The 23,463-nt window shown below is 38.8% G+C and overlaps 1 protein-coding gene across 1 annotated transcript in view; it reads right to left on the bottom strand.

The window, feature by feature from the left end:
• Positions 1 to 23,463, bottom strand: part of LOC141738361 (lipoxygenase homology domain-containing protein 1-like) — a 179,590-nt gene that overhangs the window by 5,029 nt on the left and 151,098 nt on the right. The window contains exons 47-55 of the mRNA XM_074573557.1: positions 14,887 to 15,094; positions 13,272 to 13,331; positions 12,776 to 12,954; positions 12,002 to 12,224; positions 7,354 to 7,508; positions 7,146 to 7,221; positions 2,152 to 2,230; positions 1,659 to 1,944; positions 194 to 272 (exon numbers count right to left, since the gene is read on the bottom strand). Of these exons, the coding sequence (XP_074429658.1) occupies positions 194 to 272; positions 1,659 to 1,944; positions 2,152 to 2,230; positions 7,146 to 7,221; positions 7,354 to 7,508; positions 12,002 to 12,224; positions 12,776 to 12,954; positions 13,272 to 13,331; positions 14,887 to 15,094 (1,345 nt within the window). The remainder of the gene's footprint in view (positions 1 to 193; positions 273 to 1,658; positions 1,945 to 2,151; positions 2,231 to 7,145; positions 7,222 to 7,353; positions 7,509 to 12,001; positions 12,225 to 12,775; positions 12,955 to 13,271; positions 13,332 to 14,886; positions 15,095 to 23,463) is intronic.

The following is a 23,463-nucleotide window of genomic DNA, read 5'->3' as shown; positions in this document are numbered from 1 at the left end:
AGGTAGAGTCAAGGGAAATGTGATAGAGACAAGAGGGGGTGTAAGCAAGAGCAGTCAAACTGACCTCATTTGTATACAGGTCTGTATTAGCTAGCTCTAGCAGTAGCATGACTTCAAAAACCTTTCCAAATGACAGGCAGATCTTTCAGCAGAAGATTTTTACAAGGCTATTGAACGCATGCAGTATACTCACCAAATCCTTTCCCATCGTGACCAATTTCAATTGAATGTAGGCTGCCTAATTTTTTTGTCTTAATCTTGAATGTATCAACCTTTAATATTAAAATACAGTTATTAAATATAATATATCAATGTCTGGAATCTTATACATTTGTTTAGGTCAATCCTGAGACTAATTCAAATGCAATAATACCAATTCAGAATAGGGGGCTGACACCTGATGTGGTTTGTTTTCCTTACTGAAGATCTGTGGTACAGATTCTCTCCTACTACGTCTCAGTTTAAACTTGAAAGATACACTTTTCAACTTATAATAGGACAATCTCTACCTCTTTCCTGACTTTCATCTACCAGAAAAATATTTTTCCTCTCTTACGAATTCTCAACTAAACTTCTAAAATGTTTTCGGTATAGTGATACATAAATATACTTTCAAGAACATAAAAAATAAAGACTTTTATGTATACCATTATCTCTCTCAAATATTATCTCTTTAAATTTAAAATGCTACCTTGTTTCATATTACAGGGTTTTTTTAAATGAGATCCCTTTTTCATAAGGTATTTGACATCACTGGCTACCCTTTGACTTAGCTGGAATGCTAACATGATTTCTATGTATCTACTCTTCTGTCTGAAGAAACTCAGACCAACTGCAAGTAAAAAGATGTTTAGTACCACTGGAGATAATGAGGCAGATCTCATAAGGAAGATATTTTAACTGGAGTTCTAATTATTCAGTCATTACTTTTCAAGAAATACACAGGAGAAAGAAATGGAAAATATATTTATTTCATGCCACATAAGGGTAGCCGTCATTATACTCCATTGCACAGGTGGTGAGCAAATGGAGCAGTTCCTTTGCCACAGTAATATGTTTATTAAAATAGGAGGACTTTCTGCGACGGTACTAGGACATCATGCTGAGAATTAGCATTCTTATGCAAATATCTATATCTGAAATAAGGGCCTCTGAATAGCCGAAAGCACGATGGATATCAGAATCAGGTTGATGTCCAGGGTTCCATTTTATCTGGTCATAGGCTTATACATTCAGTGAGGCTCACAGCATTGGTTTCCATGGCAAAGTGAAATGATGGGATATAAGAGACTGATGTATTCTCAAGCACAATACCCAAAGTTCGCGCAACAGCAAGGGATATTGCATGTATATGCACATGCACAGGCAATGTATGTGCCTTTCAGATCAAAGAAATGCAAAACTGGGCAGATGGGTGGATGCAATATGAAGATGTATTTGGGACTAAGAGAGAGAAGAACAACAGTCAGCCAGATATGATAGAAGTAAAATGTCCCTTGGTTACTCTGGTGAAAACACAGAGAGAGCTGAGACTATACCTCATCTAGTGATGTGGAAAACAGGATAAATGCCTTAAGTTCCGTAAAGATCTTGCATAGATTTAAAGTTTGCTTTCCCACTCCAGAAATGGACACATCCTATAAAATCTATGTACTCACCTTTCCTCTTTCAAAGGGGTCTTGATGCTCCAGTGACTGAGAGAGTTGAAATACCTCCGATTTGTCCTCATTCCCAAATAAGATAATATGCACATTGGCATCAGTCCCTGCTCCCCTCTGGTCACCTGTGTATACTTTAATAGTATACTCTGTCAGATTTCTTGTTTGACTTCCTTCTTTATGTAAGTTGTTATCTATGTCATTCTTTTGTTTGTCTCCTCTCATAATAAAAGATACTGGGATTTCTCTCTCTATTTCTGGCTTATTTGCATTCACAGAAAATGCTCTGAAAAACAAAACCACAGGTTTTTGTGATAAGTAAATCATATGTTAAATCAAACAAACTCCTCCTGTTAAAGGTGGACTTATTTTAAAAATATCCATTGATTGAAACGCTCTGTGACAGTCATTTTAATTCAATGCCCACTCAGTGTTTTCAACTATTATGCTATAAAATGACTAAAAAATTACTAGCTTTACATAATATACTTACTCATTCACTTCAAATACATAGATAGGATGCTCCTTTACAGCTTCTTTCAAATGCAATTTTTTAATGTCCACTTTGCAGTCTACGAAGAAGGAAATAAAGTGTAGTGAAAATATTGTACTGCACGTCAAAGAATTAGGTAGAGTCTGTTGTTGCTATAACAGTGTCATTCCTACTATATTAAAACATAATTTATTAATTCATTTATGAATACCACCAATTGACTTGAAAATCCTGGAATCATCATAACATTCCTTATTTTGTTCCTATTTGAAACCTCAATTTAGAAATTTAGGAGCAAGCATTTCCTTTGTCTTAGTGAAGCAAAGGAGCGTTGCCCTCACCGTCCTTGGACAGGCATGCAGGAAAGGTTGAGCATGACTCAGGCAGATGCGTTTGAGGAGGAAGAGCAGAAATACATATCTGGTGCTTCCTCCTCAGTGATGAGTTGACAAGATGTTTCGAGCTCCATTCCACATGCAGCACAAAGAGGATCTCGTGAGATGGCAGGTATGAAGGAAATTCGGCAACTTACTGAATATCTCTGCTGTTTGAGAAAGATTGCTCTCTGACTTACACTTCTGCTGGGGGCTTCAGCTACATGCTGTCTGTAACAGTGGTGTGAATCTCTTGCCACTAGTTAGTCATTCATTTTCCCCGCTCTTCTATTATTTGCCTCTTCAGCCCTGTTCAGCAAACTGCATCCCAATGTCTTCTACTACTGTCCAAGTCCCTTTAATTATACCAATAGGAGTCTAAGTTAATAGGCTCAGGCTCCTGGGGATGAATCCAAGACATCGTGTTGCTCTCATGACCTGCCTGGACAGTGCGTGGAGAGAGTCAGAAGCTTCAGGAAGGGATCTTGAACCACCTGATCTTAAAAACCTGCTGAGGTACTGAAAGAAGCATAAATGCATTAGAGCAACACTCTGACTGGGCTGATCAGTCCCACAGGGTACATATCATAGAATCACAGAATCACAGAATCATAGAATGTTTAGAGTTGAAAGGGATCTTAAAGACCATCTAGTTCCAACCCCCCTGCCATAGGCAGGGACACCTCCCACTAGACCAGGTTGCTCAAAGCCCCATCCAGCCTGGCCTTGAACACTTCCAGGGATGGGGCATCCACAACTTCTCTGGGCAACCTGTTCCAGTGCCTCACCGCCCTCACAGTAAAGAATTTCTTCCTAATATCTAATCTCAATCTACCTCTTTTAGTGCAAAATCGTTACCCCTCATCCTATCACTATACTTCCTGATGAAGAATCACAGAATCACAGAATGGTAGGGTTGGAAGGGACCTCTGGAGATCATCTGGTCCAACCCCCCTGCCAGAGCAGGGTCACCTAGAGCAGGTTGCACAGGAACGCATCCAGGCGGGTTTTGAATGTCTCCAGAGTTGGAGACTCCACCACCTCTCTGGGCAGCCTGTGCCAGTGCTCTGCCACCCTCAAAGGAAAGAAGTTTCTCCTCATGTTTAGGTGGAACCTCCTATGCTCAAGTTTGTGCCCATTACCTCTTGTCCTGTCACTGGGCACCACTGAAAAGAGCCTGGCCCCATCCTCCTGACACCCACCCTTTAAGTATTTATAAGTGTTGATAAGGTCCCCCCTCAGTCGTCTTTTTCCAGACTGAAGAGACCCAAATCCCTCAGCCTTTCTTCATAAGAGAGGTGTTCCAGTCCCCTAATCATCTTGGTATCTCTCTGCTGCACCCTTTCCAGCAGTTCCCTGTCCCGCTTGAACCAGGGAGCCCAGAACTGGACCCAGTACTCCAGGTGCGGCCTCACCAAGGCAGAGTAGAGGGGGAGGATGACCTCCCTCGACCTGCTGGCCACACTCTTCTTGATGCAGCCCAGGATGCCATTGGCCCTTTTGGCCACAAGGGCACATTGCTGGCTCATGGTCATCCTGTTGTCCACCAGGACTCCCAGGTCTCTTTCCACAGAGCTGCTCTCCAGCAGGTCAGCCCCCAACCTGTACTGGTGCATGGGGTTATTCCTCCCCAGGTGCAGCACCCTACACTTGCCCTTGTTGAATTTCATAAGGTTCCTCTCTGCCCAACTCTCCAGCCTGTTCAGGTCTCTCTGTATGGCAGCACAGCCTTCTGGTGTGTCAGTCACCCCCCCAGCTTTGTGTCATCAGCGAACTTGCTGAGGGTTCACTCTATCCCTTTATCCAGGTCACTGATGAATATATTGAAGAGGACTGGACCCGGTACAGACCCCTGGGGAGCACCACTCGTCACTGACCTCCAACTAGACTCTGTGCCTCTAAGCACTACCCTCTGAGCTCTGTCTTTCAACCAGTTATCTATCTGTCTGCTTTACTGTCCATTCATCTAACCCACACTTCGTAAGCTTCCCTATGAGGATGCTGTGGGAGATGGTGTCAAATGCCTTGCTTAAGTCAAGGTAGACAACATCCACCGCCCTCCCCTCATCTATCCATTCAGTCATGCCACCATAGAAGGCTATCAGATTAGTCAGACATGATTTCCCCTTGGTGAATCCATGTTGAGTACTTCTGATAGCTTTCTTTTCCTTGAGATGATGTCCAGAACAAGCTGTTCCATCATCTTTCCAGGGATGGAGGTGAGGCTGACCGGCCTGTAGTTCCCCGGCTCCTCCTTCTTGCCCTTTTTGAAGACTGGAGTGACATTGGCTTCCCTCCAGTCCTCAGGCACCTTGCCTGTTCTCCAGGACCTTTCAAAGATGATGGAGAGCGGCCCAGCAATGACTTCTCTAGTCTTCCTTTTGCCTCCAATATACTTGAAAAAGCCATTCCTGTTGAGCTTGGCATCCCTTGCCAGGTTTAATTCCAAGGAGGCTTTGGCTTTCCTCATTTCATCCCTGCACGCTCTGGTGGCATTCTTGTAATCCTCCCAAGGGGTCAGTCCATTCTTCCACTTACTGTAAACTTCCTTCTTCCTCTTGAGCTTTTTCATAAGCTCACTGCTCAACCATGCAGGTCTCCTGCATCCCTTGCCCCATTTCCTGCTCTTAGGGATGCACCGATCCTGAGCTTGGAGAAAGTAGTCTTTGAATACCAGCCAGCTCTCTTGAGCCCCTTTGCCTTCCAGAGCCCTTGCCCACGGGATGTCTCCCAGCAGTGCCTTGAAGAGATCAAAGTTATCCCTCCTGAAGTCCCAGGATGTAATTTTACTCCTTGTTGTTTTGTGCGTAGTATCCATGATCCTGAACTCTATCTTTTCACCATCATTACAGCCTAGGGTGCCCCCAACCTTAATGTCCTCCACCAGTCCCTCTGTGTTTGTCAGTACTAGGTCCAGTAGCACTCCTCTCCTTGTTGGCTGCTGCACCATCTCCACCTTTTGTGTAGATCCCCTTTAGGTACTGGAAGGCTGCTATAAGGTCTCCCCGGAGCCTTCTCTTCTCCAGGCTGAACAGCCCCAACTCTCTCGGCCTGCCTTCATAGGAGAGGTGCTCCAGCCCTCTTCATGGCCCTCCTCTGGACCTGGTCCTTCTTATGCTGGGGACCCCAGATCTGGATGCAGTACTCCAGGTGGGGTCTCATGAGGGTGGAGTAGATGGGAAGAATCACCTCCCTCGACCTGCTGGCCATGTTTCTTCTGATGCAGCCCAGGATACGGCTGGCCTTCTGGGCTGCAAGAGTGCATTGCAGGCTCATGTTCAGCTTCTGATCAACCAAAACTCCCATCTGACTTTATGCACTAAAGAGCTTTTGTGTTTGTGGATTTTTGCTTCAAAGTCTTGGTCCAAACTAGTCTCAGCCTGAGTAAGTCTAGATACAATATGGACACCCTTACTCATCTAAAGTGCTTTATCATCTAAGTAACTTTGGAAGAAATGTATGGTACATCATCCTCTCTTCATTACACACACAGAGCCAATGGGGCCCAAAGTCCCTTCTTTGTGAATCGTGTTTTCAAACCTGACCAGAAAAATCACGCCTATCATGCTGTCTGTGGTGCCCTTTGGCAACATGCAATTGCCATATTCAATGACTGTCAGTCAGACAGGTGGCCGTAGTTAACTTTCACAGCTGAAGATGTGGGAAACGAGTAGTGAGCTATACACCTTGCTCCTCAACAGCCGGGCTCTCCCTCCCCTTCCCCTTTATTGTAGGTGCAGCTCCACACCGTCCCCCTCGGAAGCCTGCAGCAGCCAAGGCAGACTGTGCTGTCGTGCAGGATATGTTGACCAGCCAACCAGTATGTACACGCTTACTGCCCAAATGTCTTTGACATCTGTACATGTTTTACAGATTTGGTTGAAACTGGCCAGTGAGTCTAAAAAATTATTATGAGGAGCCAACAGATGGGCAAACAAAAAAGACAGATAAAGTGCATAGAACCCTGGTTTTCCTAGAAAACTGTCTGAAAATGGTCAACTGTAATATGTAGTAAGTAGCTATTTGCAATTATATAGCAAATTTCATTAAAGGACTTCAGAAAGTTTTACAATTAATTCTTTGAATATTCCTTAGTAGCATGATAGCCACCCTACAGATGAGGCAAAGAGATGTTAACGTTATGATGATTTTAATGAAATTCAGTGATAAAACTGCTGATTGCCTGATAGGGGTAAAATCCTCCTCCGAATGTCACAGGAAGAAAACAGGTGGGGAAAACAGTGAAAATAACTGAATCAGAAAAGGAAAATTAAACAATACCAGTTTCTTACATGAGTTATAATTATTCTCCTAGATCACTTACTAATAGATTACATATTAATCACAGAATATAATTATTCCTCTTCATTTTCTGATTTTCTTTCTTGTGTGGAAAGGAATAGTTTACTTTCTTGATAGAATAATGATACAGCCTTCAGATCCAAGGATTTTAATGTGTCAAAATGTAGGATTTTGCTTTATAAAAATATTACCTTTTAGCAAAAATAGCTAAAGGAAATTATTCAGGATTTAACTCTGGCAGTGACTTCATTGCCTTTAACAGGAGGCTAGCTGTGTGATTCACATCACTGACTTTAGAAAGCAGCAAAAGTACTTTACCTGTTTTACTGCTGACCAAAAGAACAACTTTGTCCAGTTCTCCCAATTCAACAGCATCCACAGTAACTACAAATGACTAAAATAAAATTATTCAGTGTTAAAATCTTAAACTGTGTTACTTAAGTGTCTATGAAGCTTTGTAAATAGTATATAGGAAGTACAAGAATGGATGAAAGGATAAATTTTAAAGTACTTTAAGAAAGAGTACCTCATTGTCCTCTCCCTGCTGGACATTCTGCAACGACCAGAGAAGGGATCTGTCCCCTGTGTCACCATGAGTACCATATATACACGCAGCCATATGCAATAAATTTCTCTCGCTCAAAATATTTCTAGAAAATACTGTTAGATGATATGTAACCACTGCAATAGCAAGCAGAAAGAGATCTTGTTAAGACTGTGCCAAAACCTTGCACAGCTATTTGACAGCATAGCAATGTGCAGTCAGATGTCATTAAAACTTCAAACACTTGAAAATGATAGTAAAATTCAAATTTAAAAAAAAAAATTCCTTAATTTTGTCTTGTAACTATAAATACTGGTGACACTGGCAACTTTACAGTAAATTAGAGAGAAGCATGCCTATACTTTAGGCTGTTTGTAACAGTACCACATTGTGGAAAAATTACCGCAGGCAGTTGCCTTTTTCTTTTTAATGGCAAATGCCTAATAGGTAAAATCCTAATAAGTCTCAGACTCATCAATCGGTTTTGGGATCTTTACAAAGACTAACTTTAGCTGGGGAGACAAGTCCTTCAGACTTCATCTAAGAGATGGAGAGAGAAGCTCCTCGTGTGTCATTCAGAGCACCTAAGTTGCTGCTTTGAACTTCACTACGATGGAGGACATCCACTGACTACAGAGCAAGCTCAGGAAGACAAGTCTGTCTCAGCTGAAGTTGTCACCCATGAATTTGTGCTGTTTGTGATTTATGTAATGGTTATAGTTATTTAACTGAAGACAAGATGACAACATCTGAACACTTTTAAAAGTAAATGCATTCATTTACATTTTACTTATAGAACGAAATGATGTGACAGTCCTGAATAATTACGTCTTTTAAGCATCTGCCTATCATCTCCTTTTTATTTGTGTAGATGCTGTGACAGAAGAGGATGAAGCCTGACTTTGCAGAAAGCTTCTGTAGAACGTGGCTCAGAGCTTAGATCAGCGAGACACCTATCCCATACAGGACTGTGTGTATAAACAGATTACCTGCCTCCCTTGGAATTCAAGAAGACAATGTCCAGGTAAAGCAGATAACAAGCTGTTGCTTATCAACTTTCAGATCTAATGATCATCTAAAATAGTGAGTTCAGTACAAGAACCAGCTCTGTTCTATTGGCCTTGCCTGTTTCCCCAGCATCAGCAACAGGAGGGAGAGGACAGCCCCTCATTCCACGCCTACTGCAGTTGAGCAGGTGCATGGGAAGAAATCTAGAATGCCAAAAAGGTATTTAGTTTTACCTATAAAAGTAAAAAAAAAGTAAAAAAAAAAGTAGAAGTCTAAGTGGTAGACAGTACAGCTAAGTTTAAAATGGAAATCAAAAATTGATGCTGCCTAAGGAACATCAAATCATGGCATAGTAAGATACCAGAGAAAAGATTAAATAAAAGGACTGAATGGAATATGGTGGGTGGCGTTACAGCCAAGCTGAAGAATCAGGAGAGGAAACAACATATTTGGTCAGGGATGCAGTGCAGTGAGTGCAATGCTATTTTTGACTATAACTATGATTTTCTAAATGTCCTCTTTTTATTTTACTCGACCTCTGGTTTGTCACAGTCTCCCAGATCTGAAACTTGAGGAGTGAGGCTGGACCAGCCCAAAACAAGAGTGAAAGGATTGCATTTGGAAGGCTTGTGTCTTGGATCACTGTGTGAGAGAGCAGCAAGAGTAAACCTGCCCCAGGAGGGTGGACAAGTCAGGAGCTGAGCACAACCCCAGCGCAGGCAGTGCCCTCACTGACCAGGTGACAGTCCTGCAGCATCTGGATGTGTCAGGCAGAGCTGCCAACAGTCCCAGATGCAGCAAACAATGAGAAAGATCTGGGATCCGTCCTGGTGGTCTTGATGGGAGCAGCGGGAAAAAAGGCCAGAGACAGGACTGAAAATTTGGATACACCATAGGACCAAGGTCCATCCAGAAGACAGGGTCAGAGAGAGGACTAGAGACAGATGCACATCTGACATAGATCAGGCATGACCTGAAATGGACATCCGATGCCCATCATGGCTGGAGGTTCCAGGTGAGTCTGGCCACGGCAAGTAAGATCTATTGTCTTATCATGGCCCTGTAGTCAACTAGAGACTGAACTTTGGATCAGATTACACAGTGGATAGAACTGGCAGAGTACAGTGTACAAACAAGGGCAATTGAAGGAGAGTAATGTAGGCAGGGGAAGAGGGCTAAAATGCTTAAATGGTGGTCTTTGTTCAGGTAGTGGGATCAGACCATCACAGGGCAAATGGGGGCAAGTAAGCTTTTGTCTCGGTAGTGTACTGAATAGATTGGAAAGGGGAAAGATGAAAGAAATCTCTGAAAAGAAGTTACATACAATAAGGATAACATACATGAATGTTACAACTCCATTAATTTTATAAAAATCTAATGATTTCATAATCTCAGTGTGAATTGTGGCTCTGTGTTAACTTTGTGGAAATAATCAGCTATTTGAAAGTAGACTAACACTTTTTTTTTTTTTTTTCACCTTTTCACTATTTAACTGTTTTGCCTTAAAAGCTACAGCAATGCAAAATTTCCCTTCTGTACAACCCTGCATGTGAGAGAGAGAGCGCAGCGTTTCATCCCTGGGGATTCCTGAGGGGTAAGCATCTCAAAGGAAGGCACAGGGAAGAGAAACTATTTATGTATATACTCAGCTGGAGGCCTCTCCCCATTAATACACCCAAAGGCACCATGTGTGCGCAGCCAGATCTCGAGGGTCTGCACTGTATTTTATCAACTGTGTTTTGATGGTGTCAATTAGCCATTAGCATATGCTTCATCACAATCCCAAGTACAAAATAAAAAAAAAAAGGAAAAGATAACTAGGAGATGAAATACTAAGGCACTCTCTGAACGACAGAGCTGTATCTGAAATTTAACAGCACACAGTTTCTGGTTAAGGTGATTATGATCAGCTGCTTTCCATTCCAATTAACACAATACTGGTTTTGCTTTTAGCTGAGAAAAAGAAAACTAAGGAGAAAATAAACTAGATTTAGAAAGCTGACAGAAAAGCAGCTCTGTTTTGCCCAATAAATTGCAAGTAAGTTTATGTGTAAAGAATCACTTTGAACTCCACGTGTGCCACCTGCTGTGGAGCTGCTTAAAGCTCTCTTGGACATAAAATGGCAAAGATTTGGGGGAGTATGTTTTTTCACCATCCTACTTTTTATCTTCGCTGTGGTTACAAATCCCTCCTAGAAGACTTCTAAAGCCTGCGTGGAAAGAAATAAATGCAACAGAGATGAACTATTTTGTTTATTTGTTCTTTTACCTAAACACTTAGGTAATATAATACCTATTCCTTTTTTTTTTTGTGTGTGTGTGTGTGATTTTTTATCTCTTGATCTCAAAGCAGTTGACAAAGAAAAAGAAAAAAAAAAGCAAAGAATGGGGAAAAGGTTTTTTTCAACCAAGAGGTCAGTGACAGAGCCAGGGCCAGAACCATGGTCACAAGAGTTCCAGTGTGACTTCCCATTTATCACCCACGCTGCATCTTTCTCTCACCGTTTCTGTGTGCTTGCATATGCATCCTAAATACTTCCGCATGTGACAGCGATCAGTCTTTTGCAAGAGGCACATTCATGTGCTTTATGTTAATCTGCAGGTCCTCTTTGTTTCAATCTTGTGTATAGGAGATGAAAGCCACTAAGCCCTATTCTGTACCCATGCTGTGCAAGTCTTCACGTGAAAATAACAGCTCTAAGCAATATAAAAGCTAAAGCCTAAACGCAAAATTTACATTTTCAGTTGCAGCCAAAATACGCAAAAAAACCCTCAACCTTTGTTAATTCTACTGAGATTACTTGCATGCTTACATTTAGACACACGCAAACTGGGCCATAAATTCCAATCCAAAGCATATTGGGGTAGTTCATTTAACACCTACTTCAGCTCACTTTGGGTGAACTGACTTATTCTTCAGCCAGGTCAGTCATTTGCTTTCTTCATAAAACTCAGGCACAAATTATTTGAATGTTAAGTATCGTTATTTGGTCTGTTGAATAAATTGAGAATTGTTCTGTCATACGGTGGCATTCAGTAAGCATCACTTTAAAAGAATACGGAAGATGTGATGGATTTTAGGTGAAAGGGTTTTTTTCATTTTGCTTAACAAAGGTGACATATGTAAGACAATTATTGAGCTAATTTTAACAGATATAAATATTTGGAGTGTATAAAGGTAATAAAGCCGATGTTTTGAGCTGTTATTTACTGAGAATCTTTGTTTGGAATGTAAAAACAAAAAAAAAAATCACCTAATAGTAAATGAGCTATAAAAAATCATGTTGTTAGTGTCAGTAATATGAGCAGCTGAGGACTAAACAAAGGAGAGCAGAAATATTACAATACTGCACAAAAGGGATATTTCTTATAAACCGTTCTTTGTAGCATATAATAATGGTCCTTTGCAATCAAATGAATATTGCATTTCCCACTTTATGGTACAGAAATTAAGCTGAGTGGATAGTATTTTCTTTTGTACATTTTAAATTCTTATCCAGATTTTATGAATCATTAAATAAAGACAGTAAAATTTTCTGTTTTGATGAAGGTTTCAATTGTAATATTAGGACATGTTAACCTCCTGGACCACTCTACTGCTTGAAAGTAGATTTATACCTACCAGAAAGTGCTTCTTTTAATGGCCACTCTACAGGGAATTCAATCCATCTGTCTCCATTAAGAGAAAGAGGAAGTGATTTATTTATGGTAAGACTAAAGGTATCCAGGGTTGATGTGTTCTGCATTTTGAAGTGACGAAGAGACAACTGGGATATGCTATTTTCCAAACTCTGGAGACCAAGTCTCACTTTATAAAGCGTTCCCAAATCAAATGGTAAATGTATCTAGGAAGCGACAAAACAATGAGTTAGCATCCAAGCAGAGGTACATAGATAAATAAATAGCCAATTTATAGGAAGAGAGGAAGTTTTCTGTAAAGGGGTCAGCACAGACCTAGCCCAAATTTACATCAGTCTTGGTGCTAAAAGTCCCATTGAGCTCAAAGGCGGCAGAACCAGGTTGACTGTAAGCACTTACAGAAATATTAGCTTTAGACTGTAGGGGCATTCATTGCAATTATTCTATCAAATTCAAATTACATACTGCACTGATTTCTAAATGTGAGTACTTAATGTTAATGCCATTTAAATTGATATGCATTATTAACTATGAATATTTGTTAACAAAAAAAGAAAAGAATATGCTTCATCATCAAGAACTTGAGAAAGCCAGAAATCAAAAATGAAATCTGGTATGCAACTGAAAATTTCAGTTCTGCTTTTCTTGAATATTTAAACAATAATATCTGCAACATTTACAGCACTATGTCATTATTTCTCTTTAAAAGGAAGCTCAAAGAAAATTTAAATATAGACAAATCTATATCTTATTTTACATCATATGTTATTTGGTTCTTAGCCTGATGTTCCACTTTGTTTTCCATGGAAACTGGATTTGACTTGCCGTTGCTTCCATAAAAAACCATAACCAACTTGGATATATTTTCTGACAACTTTTCAAAGTCTGTTTTTGTTTCTTCTTTATGTTTTGTGAAGTAAATCCTCCATCTGCCTCCTGAACAAATAAAATAAGGAAAATAAAAATGAAAAAAAAAAAAAAAGATTAAAGATGTTTCTGTTCTCATATGTTAACCAAGGTACCTGAGGTAAGATTCCTAAGACTTCTCTTAGTGTAAACAGGGAGCATCACTATATAAGCACTTCATCTGGGTGCTGATCAGCTCCCTAAGTATATTGTCATTTCTTACTATTACAAAGGGCAAAATATTGTCAGTACTGGTAAGCGTAATGACGTATTGTGATGAAAATATTCGCGCATTATTAGTTCAGAACTGATGAATAAAACAGTCGATGTAATGGCAGAAGCTATACCTGAATTCATTTGCTCTTTTCCTAAAGGCCAGGCAGAAGGGCTCCTCCTCTCCTGTATTTCTAATTAAGAGAAGATTGAAGAGCAAATTAATAATTTTGTAGAACAGTGGCTAAATGATAATAAATGCCTGTATTCATCTCTAGTGAGGCAATTGACTGAGTATTATATCATTTAGATTAAAGATTTAACTAGGAAGTGTACAATGTAATTTTCTACTTAAGCATCATCTACATATCATCCTATTTAATGAACTAACTCTAGAGCTGGCTCTTTACCATGAAATGGCTGTACCATGAAGATTTTTTCATTTTAAAGCATTTCTGTTTCATTTATACAATTTATGGTCTGGATGAATCAGAACTAATTGGATGTTTTTAATGCCCATTTTAGGGGCTGATGTTCCTCTCACTGATATCAGCTCCCATTGATTTCAGTGGGATTTGGTATAGACCAAAACTACTTGTAAACATCAGAGAGAGGCCTGAAACAAAAATGGAGAGCCTTCTTTTGAGATCACAATCAAGTTTGGATTTGCCAATTATTGTATAAAAAAACTCACAGGAACGCTCTCTCCTTCTACCAAATCAATGCATTCTGGTAGAAACAGCAACATTTTATTTGTTATTATTTGAATAAAACCATGTGGTATAACCTTAAATACACTAAATATTCCTATGTTTTATTCAGAAAGCCCCAACATACAATCTAAAAGAAAGCTGAAATTATTAGCTTTTGCACAATAACAGCTTCCTCCTTTTCTTTTCAAGTTTCAAATGATCAAAAGTTAGAGATGGCAAAGCAGACAAAATGGATTGCACTGGAATTCTACTCGGTCTCAACAGGTTATTGCTGGGCAAGTACCATCGTGCCAATGCTGCTACAGCGAGCAGAGATGCCCTGGGAGGCAGGAGGAAAAGAACTAGAATATTTTGTGTAATCTAAAGACTCATCTGTACTGTATACTTACTCCTCTTAGGGGCAGCATGTCAGCCTTAAAGGTACACACTGGGCTTTGGTTGCCTACTGATTAGATTGGGGTGTGCTGTGGTTCCCTCCTGGCTTCCACACCAGGTTGTGTTTGTATCAAAACCACGGCACAGGGATGGAGGGAGCACATGCCCTTCTTGTCTTGACAAAGAGTGCAGTCACAGGCAGTGGGGTCAAAACTGCTCCTCTGTGGACTGATTACCCACATGACGTCAGTCAAAGCATGTCCAGTTTCTGGCAAAAGCTATCCAAATGGTTCCGCATAAATAATGTAAAACAGTCGAATACAATGCCAGCAGAGGTATTCAAAGCTTAAAAAAGTGTTTGCAAGTGGCAAAGTAGAAGACTTGGAAAGGCAGCAATTTGTAAAGAGACTAGGCCAAATTTGTTGCCATTTATGCCACTGTAAATATGGAGTAACAAAGCAGAAATTATCCTCTGGCAAATAGTGGTTATTAAATGGTACTAAAAAACAACAGTGTTCAGACACACTAATTCGCTATACAATGACAATGTTCTGCTGGAATATTTTAGACCATAACTTGTTTAAAGAAGCAAATCACATAGCTGCATTCTGCAGTTTGGAACAAATTTCTTAGCAAATGATAGTTTGAAGACAATATTGACCTGTGGCATTCAGAGTTACCGAGGCAGATCTTTTTCTGTCGCGGCTGTCTTTTAGCCATGTTTGAGCCATAAACAATGTTTCTGTCCCTGAAGCTGCTGGCTCTTTCACAATAATCTTCTCTAGAAGCCAGTCAGAGCCTTTCCCTTTTTCAACCACCATCCTCTGCAGAGTCCCAACATCTACTGCTTCCACTTGAAAAACATCCACCTGAAAAATTCAGAATCAGAAAAACATATGGAAATAGAACCGTTGAACTCAATTAACGGTGTATTTTGAAATACACACTGAGAGGAAAATTGGGATCTTTCTTCATTAATTCAATGAATAGCAACAGAACCAGAGATAAGTTAATACATGGTAAACTCCTGCATTAAGCAGTATTCCCTTTGTGGTTCTGCAATTTACTGCTAAACCACCTGTTTCCCCACACAGATCGATCAGTTGCTTATGCTCACTTCTTGAGATTTTTTCCTTCCCAAATTTCACATTTAGTGATTGACAGGGATACTATTTTAAACATCTCTTGCTCTCACCAAAATAGACCCACAGGGATCCCGTTTGAGGGATGAAATGTGGGAAATGCGAAGGGCAGAAGTGAACATCACAGAATGGTATTTTGTTCTCTTAGGAAAGAATTACAAACTTAGTCCCAGATTAGAATTAACTTGTAGGATTAGTTTGAATAAAAGTTATTGAATTTAAGGAAAAATATTAGTTAAACTTATGTTTAAACAAGTTCTACTATTCTCTATCAGTTAAAAAGTCCACAATACTTTTAAATGTTTAGAACACCGAAGTAAGTTCCCTAAAGAAAATGGCGAGCTGTCAGACATTAAACAATTTCACAATATGTGATTTTGGCTTTTGGTGGGTCTCACACCTACTTCCTCAGCTGGAAGACACAGATTAATTTCTTGGCATAGAGACCTTCCACCTGTTTTGCTTTATAGATTTATGAATTATCATCTCATTTCTATTAGGGTTGATAACTGGTAAAATCTAGTGCTATTTGTGATGGAATTTCCAGCGTGATTTAAAGATACAAAGATGTTTTTGAGGGGAAGGGACTGCAATAACGATCAAAAACATTTGAGTCCTGAGAAGTCTTCTCAACCTAATTCACACTGAAGTTGCTTGGCCAGAGCAAGAGGGCAGCAATCTTTACTCAAAGGATTATGCAGAGATGAAACAGAGAAAACCAGCAGTTGTCTTGCTCCACCAGCCACAGTTATGTGTCTTCCCTGGACAGGTTTTCCAGGTGAAGAACTGGTGAAAGATTTGTGTCACCAAGACCAGTCTAACCAGTTTGCATTGTAATAAAACCCACCAGAAGTTAACATGTAGAGCTCGAAATTGCAGATAATATATGACCACCCATTTAAAAAAAGAATCCCCAGTAACAGAAACATTTCAAATTTTTTCTCCTTTAACTTTTTTTTTCTCATTTTTCATTAATATATGCATATGTGAATGTGAACGTGTGTGTTTGTGAACTACACCTTTAACAGTTTCCTAAAAATAATCACCAACTTGTCATTGAATTACTTGGTGGCTTCTAGACTGAAATGTAGTGTTATCCAAAAACTGCTGTAGTGCATCACCTAATCATCACATCTGCACTGTCACCCCGAAGTTACCGTGTGAAACGGGAAAATGAGAACAGCCAGCTGACAATGATTTAAAGGAAAAAGTGTTAAAGAGGCACTTGAATAGCTATACTTCCTTACGATGAGTCAAGGTTATCAGCTGCTTAATGAATTCAGACTGGCAAAAGCATAAGATGAAAGTGAAGGTTCTCAGGATAATGTCCTGCGGCAGCAGAGCAAATACACTGGAAGGGCTGAAATTCTAGATGGAGGGCAGGACTGCATGGAATGAAGCTCCTCTTCACATTTTCCATAGTTAAGTCAAAAAAGTAATGCTTAGCGTCAACAGCACAATCATATTTTATTACCTACTGGACTAATATGATGATTGAATACCATCAATCAGAACTCTTAATTCACCTTAATTATGATATGAGTTTGATCACTGCTTTATTCTATCTTTAATTGGGTTGGTAAAGTTATAGCATCTTGCTTGAATAAAATAGAACAGCTTGTTACACTTATCAAATAAAAAGTATCAAAAATACAGAGTGCTAGAAGATGGGTGAAAACCACAGATAAACTCAAGTAAGAAACATAGAGACCCCTGCCTCTGTTAGTAAATAAATATTTTAAGTTCCCAAAATGTGAAAATTTATGTTAAAAATTACTGCTTGTCCTTGCAAACGGTTATGGTCATATTAATGCACGATTTATTTTATTGGAAACATATGAGGAAGCTTTTGTCAAATTAGAATACTTGTTAAAATAGATTTCTTTTTAAGAGAAAAGAGTTTTCCAGAGGATGACTAATTTAGTGACACTATCATCAGCGTCTCCAAAAAAATCTGTTGTCAGTGATCCGCTTTTGGAAAGGAGAGAGAATTAGGAATAAAGGAAAAATACAGACAATATTCTGCAGACATCTAGACTCGTGGTGCCTCCAGAAGAAGGACAGTTGGGTTTGACTTGCACTGAGCTTGACAGTTAATAAACTCTATTAAGCTAGAAAAATTTCACGCAACATCAGCATAAGTATTTGTACACCATTCTCCCTAGTGATAGTGATTTTGAAATCACTTAATAACTCAGGTGCAGCGTGCCTTATGGGTTATTCATAACCTGGATAATCCAGCCACAGGTAACAGCAAGTTTGTATATATAGGTAATGCATGAAAGGTTTTCCAAATCCTTTTACCTCTGAAAACAGGTATATTTTGGCTGAATAAAACATTTGTGAAAACGTTGATGTTTGGTTTGCATGAGACACGTTACTTCATCATTTGTCGATGTGCAATTTTAACGAGCCCATTTCAGAGCATGTAAAAATCTCAGAAACCCATGGTCAAATTTACAGACGATTCAGCCATCTAATAAATGGCAAGTTGAAAATCTATTAACTAGACTAGGAATTGTGACAACTGGGATAACCTTACTTCACAGACGAGATTACATTTTCTCTTTATGTGTACATTTGAAACTCTATGTGGTGTAATGAGCTTTATTGTAGTCAAGAGACCAAGAAGAAATAAAGAGCAGCAACTATAATTGTTAGAGCTAGATGAATAATTTGCTAGAGATAATGTATTTGCCAAATGTAATCCACTTTTCTCTTCGCAATCTGTCGGCAAACAGACAGATTATGACATATATTTCATTATAATTTTAAGAAATTGAATCACTATTAATAATTTAGCTAATATTTTTGTGGATTCATTCCAGACCACGGATTAGTCATAAAACAGGAAATATTCGAGTTGTTGACAGATCTTGTATGTCACATGATACTGGTGTGATTTGCAAATGGGGACCTTTTAAGGAACGGGAGGCTTAATTCTTCTGCAAAAAGAGAAAGAGAGAGGGATAAACCACCCAGAAGACAGGTAAACCTGCAGAACAGTCAACTTTTTCATTTTCCCTTAGGGAAAAATGTTAATTGTTTTTTAGTTACTAGTAGAAAATTAGGTTTGAATGGAGAAAAGTCAGCGTAAGTATCGATAATAATACATATTGTCTAATTTAGCAGAGTTTATATCGAATTTTCTCAGAATAGTATTAAAACAATTTGTGCGTATGTACAGACCACTAAATTTTCTGAACTAACACCGTCTGGAGAAAGAAGGATATTCTCCAAGACTGAGCTGCTGAGACTGACATACATAGATCCTCTGTGACCCAGAAAAGCTGCCCTAGCAAAACCAGAATTGACAGTTTTCATATTTTTTGGAAAAAAAAATAAGCACTGAAAAATTCCTTAAAAACAATAATTTCAGCAACCCTTTCAGACTATTTAAAGTTTAATTTTTGTTAACTCCTTTTCAGATTTTCTTCACATGTTTCTTTTTATCCTGGGACCCATGTTTTGAGCATTTCCTTTGAATCTATGACCCAGTTTGACTTTATTCAGTACTCTTCAGTGTCAGTGCTGGCAACGTGTCACTGTCGGTAGCAGCTGCAATAGCTCTTGTAACAGAAGAAGCATTTGAACAGTCACTGTGCAATATTTACCTTTATAAATGCCAATCATTTTACAGGCTCAGTATTGAGACTTGATGGTTGGTTAATGACAATATTCCCAGCAGAACTGAAAATGGCAACTCAAGGCACACCATATGCTTAATTTCATCAACCTCTATGCACAAGTGATTTCCCATACTGCTAATGTTACCATCATTTTAATAGGCTTTTATTGGAAAAAGAGTTAGAGTGTCTAGATAAAGGACCTTTTCTATTAAGCTTAGCAAACATATTGATTTGCTGCCTGATTATTTTGATCTCAGTTGTTAATCTGGAGAAACTCCACTGAAAACAAAAGAGTTTTAGCGCTGGGAAGCAAAATAAAGGCTCCTTTTAAGCTGAGCCGAAATCAGAAACTGTCTGAAGATTCCAGTAGAAGAAAAATAACTTTTGCTGAGATATCACCCTTCGGTCTGTGGTCCCATGGGCTCTTCCAGTTGTGCTGAATTGAACTCCTCCACCCTGTCCCAAATGCTTGTCGCATCACTGCCCTCTCTTAGACAGACATTATCACCTTTCTAGCTGTGCCAGCATAACCACACAATCAGGTACTCTTCCACCAAATTTTATCATTATAGACCAAGTGAAAAATCTCAAATTATCAACAATATTAATTGCTTAAACTAAATAAACATTTGGACAGAATAAATGTATGTCACTGCGCCAGCAGACTTCAGGGGTGGAAACACTGGGTGGTGGGCAGCAGTGATGACAAGCGCTGGTAGCACTACTGTCTTGGCCCAGCTCAGCGGAAGGCTGAACAGTGCATCTGGCTGTGACCTCAGCATCTTGTAATCTGTGTTCTGTACAAACACTTCTTTAAAACCAGGGTTTTCCATGCATCTGAAAAAGCCATCCCCAAATTTCCTCCTAAAATCACATATTTTTGCAAGTATGTTTTTGTTTTATGTTAAATTCTCATCCAGAAATTCATTGGAAAACTTTATCTGTACATGAAAAAAATTAAATTAATTTAAATTACAGTGAATGCATAATTAGAGGTTTCTGATAACCTACAATTATCATGGTTCATCCATCTTCAACAAGATTAGTGAAAAATAAATAAAAGAATAGGAGCAGTAAAAAAACCCAAATAATATTTGCCCTGAACTGACCTTATGTTAATTTGCTTAGTACAACTGGAGAAGAATCTTTTTGAAACAAGATTTGTATGCATAGAACAGCAACAGGAGGAAGAAAGAATAGCGGTACATTATAATAATCGGCAGCTATGACCTTTCAACCAACTTGTAAAAGACATTTCAATCAGACTTCAAGTAAAATGCATTTAATAAAATGCAGAAGGACTGTTACAGAGACTAATATCATAGCCACATCCAAATCTGTAAACACGTTATATTACACAATAGAAATTAAAAAAGAAATAAAGCCAAAAGCAAACCAAAAGAAAACAAAAACAAACCGAAAACCCCAAAGACAGACATCACTTTGAACAAATTCAAACCCATCTGATGCAGCCTGGTTGTTGGACTGATGCAATAACAGTCCGAGTTTGAGATCTGGTTTAAAAGGCAAAGAAAATAGGATGGATGTAAATTTCTTCAACTTTAGTAATGCATATGATGGTATAATATTTTGATTAAGACACCATAATCCAATATTTAAATGATTCCTGGGTGGGCTCAAGCTGGCTGATAATGGGACAATGAAATGTCTAACTGGTAAGTCTCCAAGTGCAGCTGTAAGTAGAGAATATTTTCAAGCACATTTCATTGTAGTGAGGCCACTTAATAAGCTTTAATATTTTTATGAGTTAACTGTAAGAAAACAAGATTTTAGAGACGACGCAAAAACTAGTTATGATGCTTGAAGAAGTAGGGTGCTAAATTGAAGAATGCTCTGAAAAGATTTGTGAGAATTGCTTTCCAGTGAATCAAGCAGCCTAATCTATTTAACTTGTCAAAGGCATACCGATTTGCTTATCATTGTAAATACTGTTGAAAGCAGCAGAAATTAATTGTGAGAGGGCTATCTGGTCTAACAGCTAAAAACATAACAAAATCCAGTTCCTAGAAGTCAAAGCTTGACAAATTTAGACAGAAAATAGTGCTAATCTTAAAAAAAAAAAAAAAAAAAAAAGAAAAGGTATTTAAGCTTTGAAACAACTTTCCAACTAGATGAGCACTTCACCACTGGAAGCCATTCATTCTGATGTAGTTATATTTTCTATTTTCTAAACTATTTAACTTGAACCGAAGTTAAATCCGTTCTTGCTGCATTAAGGAAAATGGTTGAATATTTTATTTTCTGAAAAATGCAGACTGGGATTGACCATAGCTATTTTTGATAAATCAAGCTACTAAAGTCAGCTGTATTTTAAAATTATCCTGTTTATTAAAATACTGGAATAAATGTGGTGACTGTAAATTCACTTACCCAACTTTGCCTATCTAAAATAAGTCTATAGTCAGACAATTTCCCTGTAAAATCTTGAGAAAGAAACAGGTACTTTCTGAGGATAATTAATTTCATTTTAAAATAAAGGTGCAAATAAAGAGAGAAGGTAACCACCTTCTGGAAGGATCTGCTTCCCTCCCTTTCTGCAGAAGAAGCTCAAACCACCATGTTAGAAGAAATGTGTACATTACAGGTAACTAAAGCTGAGTGAGATGTATTTCAGCTTTAGAAATGTAATTTATGTAATATATATATGAGGTCTATATACACAGAAAACCGCCCCCCTCAAGTAATTAACATTAGTGTTAATTAATTTTGTCCAATGTTTAATTTTTGGCAACAATTTTTATTTTTTTTTTTTTGCCCTGCAAGAATATGTGAGGAAACCAAAATTGATTATTCACACAGCTCTAATCCATTGGCCAGGATTAGATTGGCCATTATACAGGCAAGCTAAGTGATTGGAATGGTGCGTTCTACCTCTGCCTCCTGTAAATCTGTTACTGACTGTAACTACTGCCTGGGAAATACCATCCTGGAGGTATCACAGAGAACCGCACATGGCTGAGATATTTGCCACTGTCTCCTAAGGTTATATAAAGCTTCAGTTACCTTCTCTCTTTTTGTATTTCTCCTCACGGTTTCTGGCAACTTCCGTCAGTCTTTCCTTTACTATGGTGGCATTCCATTTCTTCCTAGTTTCCATGTAATTAATCCTTCTGCTCGATGACCTACCTGTTTCACTGTTCACTTCTGTACCGCAACAACTTGGCCAACAGCCTACTGCTATGATTAATACATTTGGATCAATGGCATTTTGCAATTATTTAATCATTATGTCAGATATGCTTTCCATAAGAGAAGGTTTATCTACAGTTACAAAATAGTAGCACTCTAGATGTGATGGGATGTGATGGGATGACAAATACGAACTTCCTACTAGTGGCCACAGTACACTGTCCCACATTCTGGCCCTTCTGAGTGTATTCTGGCACACGTGGATTTTTTTCCTGAAGTAATTTGTTAAAATTGCCAATGCTTAATCTGTAAGTGAGTACTGAAACTGAACACCAACAGTCACCTCTCACTGACAATTTTTGTATGTGCTGCAGTTACCATGGTACCAACCTGAGCAGTTGATGTCTAAATATAGGGCAGGATAAAGGATATATCCTTTCAGCAACTAATAGTATGAAGTAAAAATTCACAGAGATTTTACTGCCTCAGTAACTTAGAGTACTTAAAATACTGGCCACTTTCATCGCACTGAGATTAAAATACTTAACTATCAGTCATAACATATTCAGTGTACTTTACTGGCTTTGATGGAATTGATCTGAAAAAAGCCACATTCTCAAAAAGGAAATCTGGGTAACTCACAGCCATATGACAGAGCATACAGCAAGTCTATCAAAGACCATATAAAGAAGCACCAAGAATTTCATTTGCTAAAAAACGCTGGGTGCCAGAAGCTATGTGGATATACTGTAAGGATTTCACAAAATTAATTAGGCCCTGGTTTTTACAGAATGTCTGCACTGAGTGTGCTTGGTTCAAGAAAGTGTTTGTAGCAGGTAACATTTATCAGACTTAAACTGATTCATGAGGTATGAATAGAGAGCATTAGGACTTCATGAAAGCTGAACTGCATGAAGAAAGAAGTGCACTGGGATTGCTTTGTCTGTCCTTACGGTTTTTAGGAGAACATCAAACAAAGCATCGATGCCATAGCAATTTGAAAGAATAGGGTTCTTGCAGGACTAGTCCTCACGCTCATTTGTCGGAGTAGATCAGCAGAAGCTCAGCTCTCTTGGTGACAGTGCTGCTCCCTCAGACATGAGGTGAGCTACAGGGAGCTTACTGGTGAATTAATAATATTATGCACATTACTTTCCTATCAGTTCTCTGATGGTTTCACAGGTGTAGGGACTTTGGAAAGACACAAAGCAACTTTTCAGAAATAAGATAATTCAGTCTTTTACTGTCATGTAACTCGGCTCATGGAAATAAAAGACCTGTTAAATGAGAAGCATGTCTCCAATCCACTGCAAAGTC

Source organism: Larus michahellis, chromosome 2 (genome assembly GCF_964199755.1).
Source record: "Larus michahellis chromosome 2, bLarMic1.1, whole genome shotgun sequence".
In the NCBI taxonomy this organism is placed as follows: Eukaryota; Metazoa; Chordata; class Aves; order Charadriiformes; family Laridae; genus Larus; species Larus michahellis.
Note: the sequence above shows the minus strand (reverse complement) of the source record. Positions and strands in the feature narration are given on the sequence as shown.